Genomic DNA, 21,196 nt, shown 5'->3' with positions numbered 1-21,196 from the left:
TAGGCAGAAAAAATGTGACAAAACTTTTAAATAAAAACGTGAGATTACTTTCGCACACTAAAATAGTTCGTCTGTGTAATCAGTGAGACACGATGTCTCTCTTTGAATATCTTCGTCCGTGGCGCGCCCAGAGTCAGTCTCGTTCGATCATTAAAAAGATAACTTATAGTCAACAGAATGCTTATCAAGATTTCCAGTTCTTACTCGCGATTCCGTTTGCCACATTCGCTTGTCAAATCGATTTTGCCGTTTATACCTTGTCCGAGCCAATTACTTCGAAGCAATTTAACTGGACACTCGCGAAGTGACAACGACCCTGTTTTATTAGCTTTATGTAATCCTCGATGACGAGAAGATGTCATCGTCGCTGGTGTCGTGAAACTGTTGACGTCAAATGAGGCGATTAAGGTTCTACTGATAAACAACCGTGCAAGCAAAGTCAGGTGCCATGGCTACCGATAAGGACTCGCTGTAGTAAACTGGCAATAAAATTTTCACGCGACGCGAGACAACTATATTCTGATGCTTTTATAACCAACTATGACGCCATAATAAAACGATTTGTTTGTCGTACGATTTACGTCAGGACGTAACAAAGATTTATCTACTAGAAGGTGTCATAGGAAAAATTGACAGCTGTGATTCATATTCTTCGAATCAACTTATACTAGTCAATGGTTTATAGAGTACTTTAATTTCGTTATATGCTTCTCCGACGTTCGATTATCTAAACGCGAACTGTGTTTTGCACGAAGTCCGTACAACTTTAACGTATCTACCGTTCCACGCATAGATCTCGAGCCATGATCCGATGCTGCGTTACATAATTCGACATGAAGCAAAGACGAAACTTGAACGACTCCAAACGCGGAAATTGTCTCTTAACTCATAAACTGATCGAATCTAAAGATGTAATCGTGCTTACGTTCGAGTTAGATCAATTTGTTATGAAATTGCAAGTTTAACATCACATGCTACCACGAACGTTACCAATGAACGTTAAACTCGACCGCTATCCTTCTCACCTTCTTTAACAAAAGAGTTAACAGCCTTCCTTCCTACCCACAATCATTTCATACAGCCAGTGTCTTCTATACTTACAGACCTTTAAAATGCTGAATGACTTAATATCACGATATATATACGTAGTAAAGATTGCTCGAGCAAATGCTTCTCCGGCTACTTTTTTCTACACATCACAAGCACGATAGTAGTAATCGTAGCACGTAGTACTCAATATTCGATACAGAGGCAGACACAACAAAAGACAGAAGCTTTCTCTGCCGAAATATGTATTTGTATCGCGAGGCATGCAACAATGCCGGGTATTGGCACCGATGGCTCGTCGCGAAATGTAATTTATGTAAAAGCGGCGTAGGTTCGCGCCGGACAACGGTGAAACTCGGAAACCGATCGACACACTTTTTCCCGTTGGACGATTTATGAGGACTCGATGTTTTAACGCCACGCAACACGACGAATAAATGCGACAGTTGTATCGATCGCAACACGCTGCAGGCCAACAAAGAGCAATAAACAAAGAAGGAAAGACAGAAGAAAAAATGGTACAAAAAGCAAAAAGAGAATGAAGAAAAAGGGAAAAGAAAGGGAAAAAAATTTCTCTGTTTCCTTTGAAACGATCGTCGCTGTTCCTATTCCCCACGGATCACTCGCTCTTTCCGACCGCCACCGAGCCACCCCATTAACCTAAAAATATTGCCGGCAACCACCAAGCTGAATAACTAATATCATAAAGTGTACCGCCGCGCACGTAACGCCACGATGTTACGTAATTTCCACGTGTACCACGATACACTCGATAAATCCATAAACTGGCAACGAACAAAGGAAGAACTGATACTTTTCTCCTCTCGCTTCGCTTTATCAAGGAGGTTTCCGATTAATCCGTATACCGCGAAATATTCAATGACACACAACTCGATTACCAGTACGCGATTCAAGATTCCACGAATTTCATTCGAGACTATTTAGGTCGGCGTAAATCCTCGATAAGCGGTATATACGAGATAGAAATCTCGACATTACGGTTCTCTCTCTTTCGCGTTGTTCGTTACCGAGGTATCACCGGGTCTTTCGAGATAGAGGAAGAAGATTTCTAGGAAGCATCGCTCTAGGAAGCGTGCGCGTGTTACGCGTTGATTTCACTGCGGCAAGGTCGTGCGACCGGCAAATTTCTTCGACGCCTGATCTGTGAACACGCAATTTGACGCGACCGTAAAAATTGATAGCCTCTAACAGCCTGCCATAGGGCAACGATTGCTAGCCGTTCTCACGATGCGTTTCGATCACTGACTTGTGCAGAGGTTCACGAAGATATTCCAACATTGTTCGATACTTGTTCGAATACGTTCGTAGGTTACTGTACGTAGATCATTAGTGCCACGAGCAAGTACTTAGTACTTAGTACTTAGTGCTTAGTATATAGTGTTTAGTGCTCAATACTCAGTGTTTAGTACTCAGTGCTTAGTACTCAGTGCTTAGCGCTTAGTGCTCAGTACTCAGTGCTCAGTACTCAGTGCTTAGTACTCAGTACTTAGTGCTTAGTGCTCAGTACTCAGTGCTTAGTGCTCAGTACTCAGTGCTCAGTACTCAGTGCTTAGTACTCAGTACTCAGTGCTTAGTGCTTAGTGCTCAGTACTCAGTGCTTAGTGCTCAGTACTCAGTGCTTAGTGCTCAGTACTCAGTGCTTAGTGCTTAGCGCTTAGTGCTCTGTACTCAGTGCTTAGTGCTTAGTACTTTGGAACTTTAGTACTTTAGTACTTTAGTACTAAATAGGAAATTACGTAACGATAACAGAATATTGAAAGTAAAGCGAAAATGGGAAATTTTCTCATCGAAAAAAGATGTATCATCCTTTTATCGCGATTTCACGAAAAGCTGACTCAACTATCTACCGGTACTTCGTTAACAACTTATGCAATTAGATTACGATTCTGCGAATCCGTTACTGTACGACCAGCAATTTTCTGATCACTATAAGCAAATAAAAAGTAAAAAAATAATTATCGGCATTACAAACGAAATATCGAGAATAATTATAATTGGCTGCGTAATAGAATGGGAGAATGGAACGCAGGGTTGCGATTAGCTCAACGATCAAAGCAACCCTGCATCAAATGGCCGTCTATTTGCGTAAGATCCATTCGTATCCTGATTCTCTCTATAAATAAGTCACCCTGACTTGGTTCGTCTGTACGATCTTCGATTCGTGACGTCAGAAACATCATGGAATGATATTTTCGTCAGGAATGCGAAAGAAGCCTGGTGCCATTGTAAACGATCGAATCACGTCGTTGTTTACAGAGACACGGTGTTCTCCACTCGTTTAATTCATTCATACAGAAACGTTTTTGTTTTACGGAAGAAGACAACTATTTCGGCGAAGACCCGTTGAAAGAAACGATCGTTATGATCAAAAGATGAAAATTCACGATCGTTAGACGAAGTATTACAAAACTGAAGACAGCCTTTGCAACAGAGATACGATACAAATTTTGGCGAACCTATTTGTTTGGTTCAGTAGTGCAGTCCTAAGAATACAGAAGGCCATGCAATTCTATAGTTTCCACTAGCCTGCTTTTACCTTGTTACTGGTGTGTAGAAACGTTTATCGAAACTTTATTGATCTTTGTACTTTGTGTACACGACGTGGTGATGCATTATCGTTGAGAAGAGCAATGTAATAAGACAAGTAAAAAATGCGTAGTTTGCTTTGTCAGCTGTACAGCCTCCAAGGTACACCAAAGATATACTACTTGTATTGCAAACAAATGTTATTTACGTGGTGTGTATCTAACATCAATTGTCAAACAACACTTCGTCAAATCATTTATTCTCGAAATCGTTTCTTTTTATGGTTGCTACTATTACTTTGTCTCGCTAGTGTCTCGCAAATTACACACTTCTTGTTGAAACGATATGCAAAATAGGGACGTGTCATCCTTTTATTTCTTCTCATGTGTATGTTCGCGCGTAAGAACTTTGGCATTTTTTAGAAAATAACAAGTCTGACTCGCGGAACGCGATCAGATGGACTTACTGATTTCGTCTACCGACTTCGAACGTCATCGAGCACATTCCCTCCAAAAATTACAAACACTTTTCTCACGTACGTAATATTCGTAAACACGTAGGAATTATAGACACGCGATTCCACAGATTTTCATCTTAAATAAATTTGAAGAAATGAAAATTGAATAAAAAATTGTTTCGCTCATCTCTCAAAATACCATAACAAGTACTTTACGTTGCACATTTTACGTATTTTCTTATAATATATACATTCTGTTCTATATCTGACTCTAAATTTTTCATAAATACCTAAAATTTATACTCCATGAGTTATATGCTTTATTAGTCGACTGAGGTAGAATTAAATTTATTCTTATAGAAATGAAAACAAGTTTCGAGAGTGTAAGTGTACATCGAATTGGCTTCATCAGTGTTAAGTCCCTAGAAATAAATTTGGCTGGTCAGCCAACTCCAGAGCGCCACCGTACTCTTATTTTACATCGTTTCTCTGTTCTTAATAGCGTCCGCGATTTATTTAGGAAGCGCCTTTTGGCGGCTTTTCAATTACCGATCGTCGAGATCGGACACATACATCGATCGATCGCAGTTTCTTGTTTGAGTTTCAGTCGCTCGAAGTAACCGCGCATAACCTCAAAATTTTACCGCGGTGTTTCACGCGACGGTTGATCACTGACATTTGTTCAAATAAATTCAACATCTTGCGATCGTTTTCGGAAGTTTTCAGGAATCGTATGCCACTTAAACAGACATATCCTTATTTTCTCTGATCGACTGACTTTACGCTTGACAGGAGCTGTTCGCGTGTTCAAGAAGGTAAATAAACAAAGAAGAATGTTAAGAAGAGATGTTGACATCGCTGACTATGATTCGACTGCACTTCATGCGCGTATTGAGTTTCACGTTATCGTGTAGCGATATATGTACGTACTTACTTCGATGATCAAAGCCGGTGTTTACGATTCAGAAATAGGCGGGAGTTTCTAAAAACCCTTTGTAAACACAAAGCGCACCAATGAATATTTGCGCGTTGTTTTCGTTTATTCGCACGTAAATGTAAATAAAAGAAAATATAAATGAAGATAAATAAGATAAATCGTATGTTTGATAAAATAAAAAAGTTTTGGAAAATACGCTCCTGCCAAATCGAGCAAGGCACGTGTAAGGGAATTTCAAGTGGGACACGTAAATCGTTCGAGGGATATAAGAGCAGCCAGACAGAACGTTCAACTAACCATAGATAATGTGCTAAGGTCCCATGTGCTCTTGGCCTGCTTTTGGTAGCCCTTCTTGTTCCTTTTGCCGGGTCTGCGCAAACTGGAAAACCATCCTGCGGCTATGGCGACGGCGCTAACGTCCCGACGGTTGTCCGTCTGCACGTTGCTACCGCGAACTTCGTCGAGGGCGTCCACCGACCTGCCGGTGAAAATCATGCTTGGCACCGAGTTCGCGTTGCCAAACTTCACAAACCAATGGAATTCGTTCCACTCGGCCCCCTTCACTTCTCTTGAACCGTGATACTTTCAGGAACAACCTAACCACACTTTCTGACACCATGCGCTGCATGCGACACTGTAGCCGTTCGATCTCGAGGGTGACATTGACATACGCTTCTATCGTTAACCGATCGTTAACGCGATCAAAAACGATCGCTCGCGTTACGAGTACTCGAGTAAACGTGACCCTTTGTCGAAAGAAACTGTCGACACGCGAGATCGAAGATCTCAACGGTTCAACGACCCTGAATCAGTAATGCAATTCCTTCAAAATTAGTATCTTCCGATCGATCCACGATCGATGTTTCACTGACGCGTATTGACCACTACACGTGATAATCTATCAATAAACGCATCTAAAATTTCGAAAAACGTCTCGGAATTCCTGATCAAATAATGTTCACTCGTCTATCGATGAAAATATCGGTGAACGAAGTAAGAGTCTGAAGTGTAGAATTTTTTACTAAACCTTATTTATCACTTAACATCGATAAACTCTGATAAGTTGGAATGACAGTAGTCACGCGAGATGATACGAGCAATTTAAAGCTTCCGCGAGATTTAAAAAAAAACACTGTCGCACGATCGTTTTATCTTCTTAAAGTCGACTCTCTCCGATAACAACAACGAAAGCAGCGTAATTTTGACCGGAGACCGCGATTGTATCGGGTTAGCTGAGATCGTAATGCTGCGGGATAAAGAACGATCTGCCTCACGCAGCGGCTGCCGTGCGACTCGCGACAACGAGCTAGAGTAAACGGTCGCGCTGGAAACGCGCTGGCGCCTCGTGGTGGACGCATCGTGAACTCAGTCACGCGTGTGCGAATACAGGCTGATTCTCGTAACTGGTATAACTTATAGCTTTCTTCTAAATAAAGATAAATGCATAGAAAATATTATTAGAATCGTTTGATGAATCGCTTATTCATGTATTTAAAATATAAAAAATAAAACAATACTAAATTAAAAACGTTAAATACGTTCTATCGGTTAGCTGCGTGGTAAATATGTATACAGTAATAATGCGCAGAAACATGCAGATACGTGAATCCCAATTAATCACATTGACCTTTGTTTTTCACGAAGTATTCATTTCCATGATTTGTTTATTTTCTCAAGTGCATGGAAATTTTTATGTAAAGAACAATTTAATTAAAAATTCTTTTACGCGCGATACACAATCGCGGACGTACGCAGCATGAGAATAGAAAACGAACAAGGTTGCATCTTGCACAGATCCACCTACGGAAGAAATAAAACCGATACAACTTGAATTTTTCTGAATCGATCTACGGTTTCATTCTTTTTTCTGCCAAGGGTTTTTTCCCGTTCATCGCGAAAATGAAGTACGAGCCACTCCAATTGCAAGGAGCAGCCTGTACACTATACCACGTTTGCGGTGGCTCTCGTATGAGGTCAAACCGATCCTACTCTTCATGGGCGAAGTACGGTTTAAAAAGGCAGCGAACGCAGGCGCGCGGACCGCGGGAATTTCTCAATTGCATGATGCAGTATCTCCTCGTTACCAAAAGACTTCAGCAACGTAATTTCGGTCGTTTTAACGCGCTACAATATACCGAGAGCAGTGCTTTTCGAAAGATTGATATTTGAAGAACGATAGATATTTTTTATGGCGAGCTATATTTTTTGCAAGGATGTTCCAAGTTTCATTGCACCAGGTTCACATAAATCAAAAGAAAAAAAAAAGAAAGAAATAGACTCTGTTCGAAATGAAATTTTTGAATGTATTGTCAAAAAGCTATAGTTTCAAAGTGTCCACTGAATATATATATACATATATCGTAATCGGCTAAAATTGTAAGTTGTATTTCTAGGAATACTTCATTCGAACGTTGAACATACAGGCAACACCAAGTGTACACTCTAGCACGCATACTTGCCGAAGATCGTGAAAAGAATGCTTCCGAGAACGAGACAGGCTGAAATTTCGCCGACTGCTTATCAATTGGAGGCGCTTGAGTGTCGAGCAGGGCGTTGACAGGCCACGGTTCAATGTGACCGTTTTATCTACTCGCCTGGGCTTCTTCGACAAATTATTTCACCTAACTTTCACGTTACTTAGGTTACCACGCTATTTCGCGTAGCTATATACAGCACTCGCTTGAACGTCAATGTACGGTTCTATTTAAAGTAGCCATCTCGTCCATTGGAACGGAATTTTATCGAACGATTACGCTTTTCTACATATTAATATGTATATATTACGATGACAAAATTGAAAATTAAACATAGAACGTTCCCGTGAAAAACATGATACTCGACGAAGCTCCTTTTGCTTCTTGCTATCGAATTCGACGTCAAGTATCCATTGAACCGCATCAAGCATATTAAAAAACACTGATAAAAAATTTTAAATTAAATAACGAAGTGGGGTTCATTCGGACGCGGATTATCGTTTCTTCGGCCCCGTTGGTTCAACGGTCAGCAATATAATTTGCGTATGTTGCGAAAATTATCAAATATAACTCACATAGATCTCGCTCGCTACTATCCATCTTAATGAAAAAATACGAAAATGCGCGCTGGTGTGGACAAGTGACGCGCTTCTCCAATAGTTAGCAACTAAATATATAGCTCGTTGATTAATTACTGCGTAATTGGGAAATGACCCGGAAAGTCGAAGCTGTAGATCGAATAAAACCGCTAGCAGCTCTATCGACGGAATTACAATGCAAATCAAAACATCGCATAATTCACCGTTTCTCAAATGCGTATCCTATTCGTAAATAACGACGTGTTCCTATTCTAATTCGGATTCCACTACTACGGGGCTGATAAATATCGTCGTGGGACGAAACGCAGAGAGAAAGGGGAATTCATTGCCGAATTGCTGATCACGAAATCTGCTCGTCGCAAAAAAGAATTGAATTCCATCCGCGTGATTCACGATTCACGGCTAGAAGAAACGAACGGAAGAAACGTTCGACTTTGTTTGCTCTCTTCTTTATCGGCTGACGATTCTTTCCCCACTCTAACCAGAGACGAAAAATCGAACGAGAAACAGATTAAGCGTACATCCCAATATTGCGAAGCAGCGAACAAGCGTTCATTCGCATTTGCAAACGATATCTCCTTGGAGTGATCGAATCGGTGATTCGATCACCGTGTTTAAACGCGATTCAACGACGTGTCGTCGTTGCACCTGCTACAGCTGCATCGTGAACGGGACGAGACGATTAACCAGGCGTGCACGCGTTTATCGCGTGACGGTTACGCAGATGCGCGCGCACGCCCCTCACCAAACTTGCCTCGATTTGTTTTGCTCGACTCGCACTGCATTTGACCAGAATTCGCAATTCGATATTTTCTAAATTGCATACGCATGGATTGCATGGAATAGGAAAACATAACAAACGAGATGGTTCTTTCTCCGATTTGTACTGAATGGTTTTCAAGTATCGATTGTGCTAGCATACAGACATGTACGTACAATGGAATAATGAGAATGTACGTATAGCACGTCTCAGAATACATATTATTTATATCATATTATTTATAGCGAGACGCTTTTTTATTTTGATGCAATGCGAGTAAGGAAAAGATTCAATCAAACACAGGTAACAAAACGGTGAGAAAGAACGAATAAAAAGTTTATCGTCCGAAGCGAAGCTTTGGTAAAACGAGGAATACACGTTTTTATTTTTTCTGGGTATACGTTTTTCAGTCGTCAATCTCAATTACAACGACGAAATAATAATAGAACAGACATCCAAGGAAAACAAAGTAAAAAGGTTCGGGATGAATAAAAGTGCGTTCAAGAGGAGGGTAATTCGAATGGTAAAAGTGATTACCGCTGGCAAGATTCCCAGTTATGCGATAACCGAGGACACAATCTAACCGACAGAAAACAACAAAACAAACGAGTCTATTTTCTCAATAAAAGCAACGCGCAGGCGTTACACTGTTAATGATCCATTAACAAGCAATTTCACAGGTTTAAATAATTCCACGAAATCACGATACAAGCAAGCGGGTGTCGTTACTCGACGAAAGTGCACGCACGAGTGTCATGAATTTTGCTCTTTCAGTCCCAGGGGATGCCATATACCGGTCAACGATGTAGGGTTCGCTGTTGCTCGCGTTCCATCACGAACTCGTCATAGTTCCCACCTCCAGATACATCATTAAATTTCCCAGAACGATCCCTAGCCGATATAAAATTACGTATACAAATCCGTGATCTTTTTTAATATTATTTTACTTTATTATTTTGCTTTTTTCGTAGAGAATTAAAAAATGCATCGAACGACGTATGACAAAATGTAGAGTTCCATTTAAGAAAATAAAGGCGACCTTGAAACATTTGGAACGTCTCCACTTTCGGAGAAGACACATGCATCACGTGATGCATCATTCAAAATCATTACATTTTTTCCTAATTAAATTCTTTTTATCTCCTGCCGTTTTAACGTTGACTTGACCCCGCTGCGTGAGACGCTCCGTATAGATTCAGATATGTCCGTGGATTGATCACCGTGGGAAGCTGAATCTGCACGAGGTCTGTGTACTAATACGGCACAATAGAATAAGAATATCGACTAATAATATGCCAAGAGACCCGTCCACGAACTTGTTAACCGAACTGGCATTAGCTTTGATTCAGTCTCTGTTGAAGAAGGTAGGCTACTACGAACGTAGTCCAGTTTGTACGATCGATGCATCAATCCAGTCCTGATGTAATTTAGAGTTTTGCTATATCGTGAAAATTATTATACGCGCGAAAGGATACGCCCTATGACTCACGTTACCTATTAGCGTTACCGCGAAGCACATCTACTAGTTATTGCATTGATATGTCAAGCTTCCTCCATGGGTGCTTGTCACTGTAATTTGACGATTTATTCTCTTTTAAGCGGTCGCATTAAATGGGCATCAAAAGAAATGACTTCGCTAAAGTGACTCGTGAATTTAAGAAAAATGTCAGAACTTGTGAAAAACCTTTCTCGCATATTTTTGAATGCTGTTTAATTTTTTGAGAAACAGTTCCCTCTTCTCTTTTATTTTACTCGATCAATGGAGTTCTATCTTCGAACGACCTTCGTTGTACGAATAATTTCTTGCACCATGGCGCAATACAATTTCTCGGAAGTAATCATATCGTCGTCGTCGTCGAGCTATTCAATTCACAAGTAAAAATAGACACGTTTGATTGCAATCACATCCTCCGATGGTAACGTAGTTTCATGCATACACAACTTTATTAACTTTACGTCGATCAACAGCAAGAAATTCCTATTTTCTTCTGAAGTTTTGAGATCGAGGAAATGCTCCATCGAAGGTGTAATACGATCGCTTCGAACAGCGAATAGTTTGCAAAATAATTATTTTCTGCGCAGCTGTTCTACTGCTTCAGAGCCATGTATCATACGAGAATATTATCAACATCGAGACAAATTAATTTTCTTCAGCTACGGAAGACACGCTTCGTGTCACGTCGTATGACATTCGATTTTGTGTGAATTCCTCGAATAACGGTATTCGATTGAAAGATCTTTACGCGATAATTTTTTTCATTCTTTTACTCTCTTAATATTGACTTTTCTTACGACCCATCAGAGAGAGTGAAAATTCTAAATAAAATAAACTGTTACATCACGTTACGTAATCAATCTCGGTAATCTGGGAACAAATTATTAATGGAAACGATACAGCTAACCGCAGTTAGAAATAAAAGAACATGCGAGCAACGATAAGGAGGCACTTGGACTGATTTGCATACGGCATTTTGAGTGCAACGATCGTATCAGCCTCGTTTGCCCCGTTTCGTGAAAACAAACTAAAGTTACGAAATCTTTCTTTTCGCATTACGCTGATAATCTATCTTAAACACATTAACTGCAGTGATACGCAATTTGCATGAAACTCGAATGTCTTGGAACCTAGGAAATATTCGATCGATGTATAAACGTTCGATCACGTACGATCCACTGCAATTGATTCTAGAAACTTCGACTTCGGTACACGAATTTGCCAATTTTATTTTTTCGAAATTACAACAGGCAACGAGGCGTGAAGCAAAATTTTGCGGTTACCTAGAAGAAAATCGAAAGTGGCGACTTTCCAAGAGCGAGCGAAGTCGAGGGAAAGTTTTTGAAACTACGGTATAGAGAAATCGGAAAGAATCGGACGCGAGATGAGCCGGAGATATCGCGGAGGTGGGAGAAAAATGAGTTCTTTTTTCCTCGGTATTCACTATCCATCGCGGCTAATAAAATCGCAGCAGTCGCTTCGAGGCCCACTGACCCGATTCCCATTCCTCGCTTTTCATATTTTCCGTGGCCGAGACGCGTGCAAATTGAACTTTCTAAGTACGTTTCTGCACGAATCGGTCAACGAAGAACGCTGAAATCAACAGGTCTACTAACATGACTTTGTAACAAACGCCAGTCGTACACGGTTATTTTCAAACCGAAACGTTTAGGTTCGTCCGTTTTTCTCTCACATTTCAAATATGTTAAATAAGCAACAATGAGATTAGAATGCTTGGAGGGAGTTGAAATAAATATAGGTATAAGGTAGAAATTAATTAAAACATTTTCGGGGATAGATACATCGATATGTGTTAAGATTTTGTGATGTCATGATAATTGCCGATGCGATTGCACGGGACTTTCGTCATTCTTGCACGCGCGGAAATCACGGCGAACGATTCTATTTACATCGCTAGAGTAATAAGCAACTTCGAGAACGACCTCAAAGTTAGCCAAATATTTATGATTTAATCGTTCGCTGCTTCGTTTCCAGATCGATTTCAATTGTCAATACGATCGTCACTGATTGACTCTTGCATCATCTTTGTCTCCGTATATCTTTGAATACTTCGTCCTCATGTTTTGTTATTTAACGCAATAGCTAAAGCTGAAACGATTCGTCCGAAATCAACTTGCCGATCAAGATCCACGGACAATCATCCTTCCATATCGAATTGATATAAAAGTTCAATACAAAAGAGCATGATCTTTAAGTCGAAGTTCGAAAAATAAGATTATTTCTGATCTTTTGAAAGGTCAAAACCGTGACCTTGGATGGCAATCGATTTCAGACCGATTTTAATACGCTCGATGGATTAGTAATCAAAATTAGACTAAAAGATATAAACTTGCCCTTCCTTCGCAATTAATATTGAACAAAACAAAAATTATAGAAACAGTAGAGTGATGACGTTGAAAACACGCTGTCAATAGGAAAACCAGACACACACACATCATAAAACGAGCACCAGGAAATCGTATCCAAACAAGCTTTATCAGAACGAAATTCACCTTTCGAGCTCGTTTGCCAGGGCAGAACCAGATAACGGAGCACGAGCAGCAGCAGAGCCATCCTCGTCCGCCGCCACAACGAGAGCTTGACGTCATGGATGTCGAGAGTCAGGATCCACATGGATCAGACGACGGACCGCTAGATCGATTAAATCCATTTAGGAAGACCGACGAGCGCAAGAAACACTGAGGATATTCAGCATGCGACTTTACCGATTACATATCTAGTCGACTCTCTTTTTTCTCTTTTGCCGATCGTGTTTACACTCGTTTGCTTCGTTCCCGTCTATTGCTCCGTGGAACACGTTGAATGAAAGGCGTACGCGCGAGATCAATAGAAACGGAAACGATGAAAAGGTTAGGGATAATCGATATCTACCAGCGCACCGATGTCTCTGTAATTGGAACTGAAAGGGAACGTAACGCGACACGTGACGCGTATCGTACCGAATCCTTTGTTGATAGCTGCAACCTTGTTGCGGGTTACGCTGAGAACCCCTACGAGTGTTATCGCGACTGAACGATACCTTGATTTACGTTTAATTACGTTAAACAAAAGATGAAACCCGCGAAATATCAATAGTAGCTTAATCGGAGGGAGATGTTTATCGAGATTCCTCGTGGCTAACTTCTCAGTTTCGATCGGTAAGATGCTTAGAAAATGATACAGATCTCCGTACGAAATAAATAGATATTGATAAGTAGACTACACACGTGTGTTATGTTTTGTAAATATTTGCAGGAACTAAATCAATGTTCGATCATAATGCTCGAGAACTTAGTTCCGGCAACTACCAAAAACTCGATGCTATACGTCAATATCGTTGGTACTCCTCGACCTCACTAGCATGAAGAAATTCATTCATCAAACTTTTTAATTAGGTCGATCAAAATCAATTACTCGTTTATGGGGACAGTGTTAATAGATTAATTCCCGACGTCGGAAACTTTAACGTTACTCTATATTCTTCGATATTTACCTTTTCTCTCGGAAGCGTCGTAATATGAAATGCGCATGCGCGCAAGCGTTTGTTATTTTATAGAAATTATACGAGATGTATAAGTAAACGAGAACTCTATCAATTATCACGGAAACGTTTTATCATAAAGACGACATCCTGGAATTTTTGTGAGGGCAGATATGCGCGCGTGCCAAGCGCCAAAGATAGATAGCAGTCAGGAATTTTTAGGCAATCGGTCATTTGTTGGACCATAAGGTAAACACGATGCCCACCAACGTAACTACGGATAAAAAAGAAAATCATTCGATTCGCCCTCTATGAAACATTATTGCAGCTATCAACGTGTCTTGTTTATGCTCGAATGTAATTATCAAAATTACATACAATATGAAACACATTGTGAATTATGGGAAGTTTGTGCAAAAAAATATTTAAGATTCGATATTAGAGGTTATGAACTCTCATCGATGTTTACATGCAAATACATATGAGGTTAAAATATTTTTCGTGTCTTTTAATAGTTTGCGAAATACTGATTTAGAAATTAAGATACAATGTTTTTCTTATGTAAAGGGAATATTCCATTCATATTTCATACTAAATAAGGAACACAAACGATAGGTAATTATTTATGTTACTCATTGATAACATACGTGTATATGCGAATTGTTCGAATGAACTTGATGACCTGTGTTCAAAGTCAGTTAATATCACGACTTCAGACTGTCTTACATAATAAAGAAAAAAGAAAGTTTAGAATTCATGTTTACAAACATAAGATAGAATTGCGTATGTGGCGCCCTCATGGTTCGCGACTGGTAACTTAAGCAATCGATAACATAGAAATCTAGTAACGACTACATTACCATTCAAACATTTGTTATTAAACTTATCATTATTAAAAAAGACATGCATTAATCTTTGTCCCACAGATTTTTCATTTTTACAGACCTATTCAAACGGTCAAATTATTAATTGCAGCTGGATATTAAATTTCAAAATTGGATCTACAAAATTACTACGGGACTATAAACTATCCTCATTGCTTATATCAACTATATTGCTATTCACGATAAACATTTCACGTAATAAGACACGAACTCATTTTACGTCGTAATTGATATTTCAAGTTGCAGGAACTGGTGCATACTGCCATCTGACAAGGCAGCGGTAGTCACTCGGACGACAATCGCGATTACTAATTGAACGTTGCTAATTGTCTAGCACAATCCGTCCAACGGTACTTCAAAGCTGCATACTTCGTTGCATTCCCGTGTTCGTTTTAAGTCTCCACCGAAGTCATTGGAGCCAGTTTCCCTTCGTAATGAGTTTCCCTTACAAAGCACTCCGACGTCTATTCAATTTCCTCGGTGTTATAGATCTTCCTCCCTCGAGAAATAACGGTTTGCCGCGCGGTAAGTGCAAAGGAAACGTATAAGAAGTCTATTGTTACCGACAGAAGAGGACAGGAGAAGCACAGGTAAGTCAAACTGAATAAGAAAAGAAACTATCTATGATCTATATCATGGGTTTTGGCTCTTTAAAGTGTAACGTTAAGTAACTGCTGCCAACGAATGGGCTCTTTCTATTCCCTAATAAACTTCCTTTTAGTTGACTCGTATGACATTACGATTCGATCAACTCGTGGTAGTTTGACCAATTTTCGTATCATGCAATCTTTCCCTTTTTCTAAAAACCGCTTTTCTGTCTACGAAATCTGGCATAACAATGTGCTTATAACAACATTACAGTTTTCTTCGCAATTAGAACTTAAAATTAATTTCAGAAAATACTTAATCCTCGTCTTCTGATTCCTTAAATATTCAGCAACAATACAACAAACAAACAAAAAAAATAAAAGTAATGAAAAAACGATAAAGAAACTCAAAAAATCGAAGAGTTTCTTCGAGTATAGGATGAAAGAAGCGTGGAGGATTTTCCTGAGCGAGACTAAGGGCGGTTCAGAGCGCAGCTATCGAAGAGGTCTAAGCTCGATCCCAAGATCCTCTTTCCATAGATGGACCCGTGGGGGATAAAAAAAGCACCTGACCAGTCTTTACCCGAGACTCGTCTGCGGACGAGGACTCCCGCTCCCTCGGAACCTATGTCTACCATGGAGGACACAATGAGAACACGGTGCGCGCACAACAACAGCAGGTTGCGCGTCCATTTAAAAGGAGAAACGTAGGTACAATGCACTCCGAGTAACAAAACGGACATTCACATAGACACGGAGAAACGCGACGAGCTGCTCTGAGCCGATGTTCGATGAGCGTCTATCTCGCTAAATAGTTCAAGCTGTTGTTAAACAACCGTTTATAGGAAAAACCTATGTGTTCGACCAGGAACGCTTAATCGCATAGAGTAAGTTTCTTTCTCTCTCTCTCTTTTTCAATTAACAAATAAAACACAGTCCAGGTTGAAATTATGAAAATCGCATCTTAATTTTTCCTGATTTAGTATTTAATTTAACGATCATTGAATGTTTGGTCAATTTATCGTTTGCGAAAATACATCGTTTGAAACATGTAGAATGTACCGAGTTTCCAACATACGGTAAAACACTACTCATTCGAACGAAATATTTTCTTTTCACCATTACTCAAAATATACATATACAGGGTGGTTGGTAACTGATGGTACAAGCGGAAATGGGGCGATTCTACGCGAAAAAGGAAGTCGAAAATATAGAATAAAAATTTTTTTTTAATTTTTTTTTTAATTTTTCCATCGAGACAACGATCTACAGTGAGATCCGTTATAACGAGACGCGATAAAGTGCACGCGTACCGAGCGAAAATTCAAAGTCGATTTTCTCGAAAACAAAGCCTCGAACGAAAAATTTTTATTCTATATTTTCGACTTCTTTTTTCGCGTAGAATCACCCCCTTTCCGCTTGTACCATCAGTTGTACTTGTACCAACCACCCTGTATATGTTTCGCGAGTTACATATTTTCACTTTATCATTTTAATTATAATTCTGTCGGAAGGTGGTAAATTCAAAAAGCAAACGACCTGTTCAGACTTCCAACTCACTGTTTTCTATCCGTCGAAAATTCCCAGACTACGACAACAGCTGACGATACATCGAGAAGACCCCGAGACACCTGGCCAAGGTACGAGGCATGGCAAAAGTCGATGGATATCTTTCCCCGGAAATATACGAATATTTCACAGCCCCAAGCTCCCTTTTCATTCGTCCCCTTATCGCGATTATTATTGAAAGAAACACTTCGGAACGGAGCACGAATTACCGATGAAGCAAAACTGATAGTGACAAGTGAGATCATTTCTTGTTTATTACGATAAGAGAGCCAGTTGAGAAACTGAATCGTTGTTCTAACGCGGTCACGTTTATTGTTCGTGATAATGCACAGCATCAGCTTCCGTAGGCTAACTGTAATAAACGTAACAAGGGCACGATACATCGGACATGCGATTTTTTTTTTTAACGACTTCGAAATTCGTTTGATTCGTTGCCAGCAAAATTCGCTTCTTACAAAAGATACAACTTGCGCGACGAAAATTACCAAATGGTAACTATATGAAATACGTACGAGGACGAAGGTTGTTAGTGAAAAAATATCTTAAGACCGATTTAGTATTAATATCGATTGGCAGTTTGCTCGCTGTAGCCACTGACGTTTACCAATCGAATCTACGACTTCCTATATATATGACAAAACATATTGTTTTTCCGAGTGCAATCTGTTTTTAAGATTAATCAGTAGCTTCTTTGCGTTGATGTTAATGTATGTCAATGTGAGTGAAACAATAATACGTTTTGCTACTTGTACGTATGTTAACATTTCCTATCCATTCCTTTAGTTGCTGAACAAGCGGCGATCAGTATCCTTTCTGTTTGTAGTGTTTTCTTCCGATACTTCTATCTTCTACTTCTATATCATTATTGTGCTATTGTTGAGTTATTGTTGCCTCGTACAGAACTATTTTGTATAAGACATTTCTTCTGCACGGTAAAATACGTCGAATAAAACACTTTACTTCTTGGAGCAATAGTAGAAAGGTAAGAAGGATAATAGAAAATTTACTTAGATTAAATAGAAGAAAATTGAAAAAGTTTCTTAAACAGTGAATATAAGTAAATTTGTGCGAAAAGAAATTGATTATTCTTTATCAATAAACCGTAACAGAAAAAGACTCAAGCCCGTTAACTCCTGAAGGAGTTCAACAATGTTATTATATATCATCATCGTATCATCATATACTATACAGGGTGGTTGATAACTGGTGGTACAAGCGGAAAGGGGGTGATTCTACGCGAAAAAAGAAGTCGAAAATATAGAATAAAATTTTTTTTTTTTAATTTTTCCATCGAGACAACGATCTACAGTGAGATCCGTTATAACGTGCCGCACGTGTACCGAGCGAAAATTCAAAGTCGATTTTCTCGAAAACAAAGCCTCAAACGAAAAATTTGTATTCTATATTTTCGACTTCTTTTTTCGCGTAGAATCACCCCCTTTCCGCTTGTACCGCCAGTTACCAACCACCCTGTATATTTACTTTCAAGTTTCATTGAGGATGCATCATTATTACAGAATTAAACGCAAAATGGGAATAGGAGTATTATTATATAGTAAAAATTACCGGCGTCGAATATTTTCCCATTAAATATCTCAGCTTGGTAACATAGCCAAAAAATCGAATAAACTAGGTTTCGATAGGGCACGTTCTTCGCGGGCAAACAAATAACACGAACGGATAACAAGCAGAACGATAGAAATATTGTAAAATTTCGGTACGCGAGATATCGGATAAAACTGTGAAAAATTCTTTCTCACGACACCGTTTCGCTTATACAGGCAGAGTCGCTAGAACAGAATCGCGAAGAAGAAGAGGGCAAGAGAAACAGGGCAATTGACTCACTTGTATCTCGAGTAGCAGCTCCGTCTTCTTTCGCCTGATGTCTATTAGAATCTTCTGGTGTTCTGGCGTCAATTCTGCGCAACAAAAAAGAGCAATCTTATTACGTGCACTTTCTTTTGCTATGCAACTGTGATATGTAATTTGTTCGCGTAAACGTTTTACATTAGCGGCAAAGTAACACAGTTCGGCAAATGTTGCATTTCCATTGTTTCGAAGAAAATCAGTTATAAAATCAAATCAATATCAACGCACGTTCGTCGATGAAAAAATACCAAAAATTTAGTAGATTCCAGATCGTGTCATCCTTGTCGTAAACTACGTGGAAAAAGAAAATGTACTTTGTACTTTGAGGAAACTAATTACAAAGAAGATTACGGCTTTCCTATCGTATTTAGTCCAGACAAAGAAGCAACGAAAATTGTCTAGTAACGCTAGAATCATCGAATTCGTCAGAATGGTGAATTTTGCATATTTTATGTTCGCAATTATTACACTTAGATAGTAATACTTAGGTAGTATTTTTTCCAAGGGATTTATTAGAAATACTATCCAACGTTTTCAAATCAAATTAATATCTTCTTTTGCTCGTTTACACGATACCTTTGATAGATTCGAGCATTCGTTTGAGAATCGAAGATTCATTTACAACGAACACAGGAACGTGATTATGACATTACATAAACGACTGTTTATTTTTACCATATCACTTTGGTTGTAATTTTATTAATAGCACTCTAAGTACGTGATATATTTAGATACACCTTACGAGCGTTTTGTTCTAACGTCAATTTATACTAAACCGTTGAATGACAGATTTGCTTGTTACTCACGAACGACTTACACGTGCTCCATTCTTCGGTCTCGTAGCGTGTCGGCGTACAAAAGGGAGACAGAAGCTCGATTGCGAATCAATTAAACAAACAGATACGAACGATTAATAATTGATCGTGAACTTGATTGGACGACAACCGGTCTCGATTGGAGCAGCGTTCGAACACAATAGCGCATCCTCGATGCCAGTCAGGCCGAGGAAGGGGCCTCATTAGAAGCAATTTAACGACAGATCTAAAAATAGGTCTTTCGAATTAAGGCTGGGGTCGTGGTACACGCACTGAATAAACGCAAATAGGATTAGACTTCGAAGGGGAACAAGTGGCAAATAAGTAGCTTTTATTATAAAAACCTTGAACCGCTTTTTGCAAAACTTTCATCTATTGTCATCGAAATCATACGTGCTGCTATATCTTTTTTCATTTCGTCATCGTTCGAGCGATATTTGTAGCTGAACGATATGCGAGTAATTGACCGTTGCCCAAATTATAATGTTTTTATTACACAGGGTGGTTGGTAACTGGTGGTACAAGCGGAAGGGAGGTGATTCTACGCGAAAAAAGAAGTCGAAAATATAGAATACAAATTTTTCGTTTGAGGCTTTGTTTTCGAGAAAATCGACTTTGAATTTTCGTTCGGTACGCGCGCGGTACGTTATAACGGATCTCACTGTAGATCGTTGTCTCTATGGAAAAATTTAAGAAAAAAAAATTTTTATTCTATATTTTCTACTTCTTTTTTTGCGTAGAATCACCCCCTTTCCGCTTGTACCACCAATTACCTACCACCCTGTATATATTTTTTTATTAGAAACACTTATGTATACTGTACGCGAAAAACGAATATGTTGCTTCACTAATGCAGGATCATTATAATAGATTGACATTATTCGTTATATTCTTAGGATACTTTCGTCCCTATAATTAGCACTCCAGTCATGCGTGTGTAAGATCAATGCATACAATCACGTAACAGTAGACACGCATTCTTCATCGCATCGATCGTTTTTAAAAAAAGAATGAGCAATAAGACGAGATATCGATCACAGAGGATTGATAAAAATATAAGGATGTATCGTATATAAGTAACTTCGTATCGAATTGAAATTACACAGAATTCATTGACACATCGTTTTTAGGTAAAACAATTTTCCAAAGTTTTGAAATATCGTTTTATGCTTCTTTACTTGTCTAGTCGAATAGAAGGTCGTTCAACTTGTTAGTCGTACCGTAATTACGGGACACCTTGTACAAGTGAATAGTATTACTAACGACGACGCTCGAACAATTTAAATGCTACGGCAAAAATACTACCACTAGAATCTCAAAGCGTTAACCTTTAAGCATCACGAACTTAGGTTGCGCTTCTTCCTTCGAACGTTAGGCGCGTACCCGTTATAATTTAAGCCCTAATAAAAAGGAACAAGAATCGAGCGATTAAACGATGGTGCAGAAGAGAAATTTCAAAGAAGTAACATACCGTGATAAATTTGAATCGGAATGACACGATCATAGGGATAATAAAACGCGAATGAGTGTCGGAAGTTAATAAGGTGACTGGCGTATAATTTGCTCGTTTCCCGAGTGAGCGTAAACATGAAAATACAACAGAAGAACGACGGAGGGAGGAGAAAAGGAGGAGGAAATGGTGCACCGCGTTTCATACGCCATTCATAATGCGTTC

At 39.2% G+C, this 21,196-nt stretch overlaps 1 protein-coding gene and 1 long non-coding RNA gene across 8 annotated transcripts in view; one reads left to right on the top strand and one right to left on the bottom strand.

Annotated features, from left to right (window-relative positions):
• The window catches only part of LOC117204459 (cytohesin-1), a 60,410-nt gene that overhangs the window by 38,070 nt on the left and 1,144 nt on the right, over positions 1-21,196 (bottom strand). For 2 of the 7 annotated variants that reach the window (XM_033441874.1, XM_033441875.1), the window contains exon 2: positions 18,683-18,756. In XM_033441874.1, the coding sequence (XP_033297765.1) occupies positions 18,683-18,756 (74 nt within the window). Of the gene's footprint in view, positions 1-5,285; positions 6,297-12,829; positions 12,941-18,682; positions 18,757-19,512; positions 19,663-21,196 lie in introns of those variants that run through there. The other 5 variants (XM_033441878.1, XM_033441879.1, XM_033441876.1 and 2 more) reach the window with 5 other exon arrangements.
• On the top strand, positions 14,148-18,016 carry LOC117204466. Its single transcript, XR_004487094.1, has 3 exons — positions 14,148-16,155; positions 16,783-17,585; positions 17,661-18,016. It is a non-coding gene; the product is annotated as an uncharacterized LOC117204466 (long non-coding RNA).

The sequence above is a fragment of the Bombus bifarius genome, unplaced genomic scaffold (assembly GCF_011952205.1).
Source record: "Bombus bifarius isolate JDL3187 unplaced genomic scaffold, Bbif_JDL3187 scf7180000007978, whole genome shotgun sequence".
Taxonomy (NCBI): Eukaryota; Metazoa; Arthropoda; class Insecta; order Hymenoptera; family Apidae; genus Bombus; species Bombus bifarius.
Note: the sequence above shows the minus strand (reverse complement) of the source record. Positions and strands in the feature narration are given on the sequence as shown.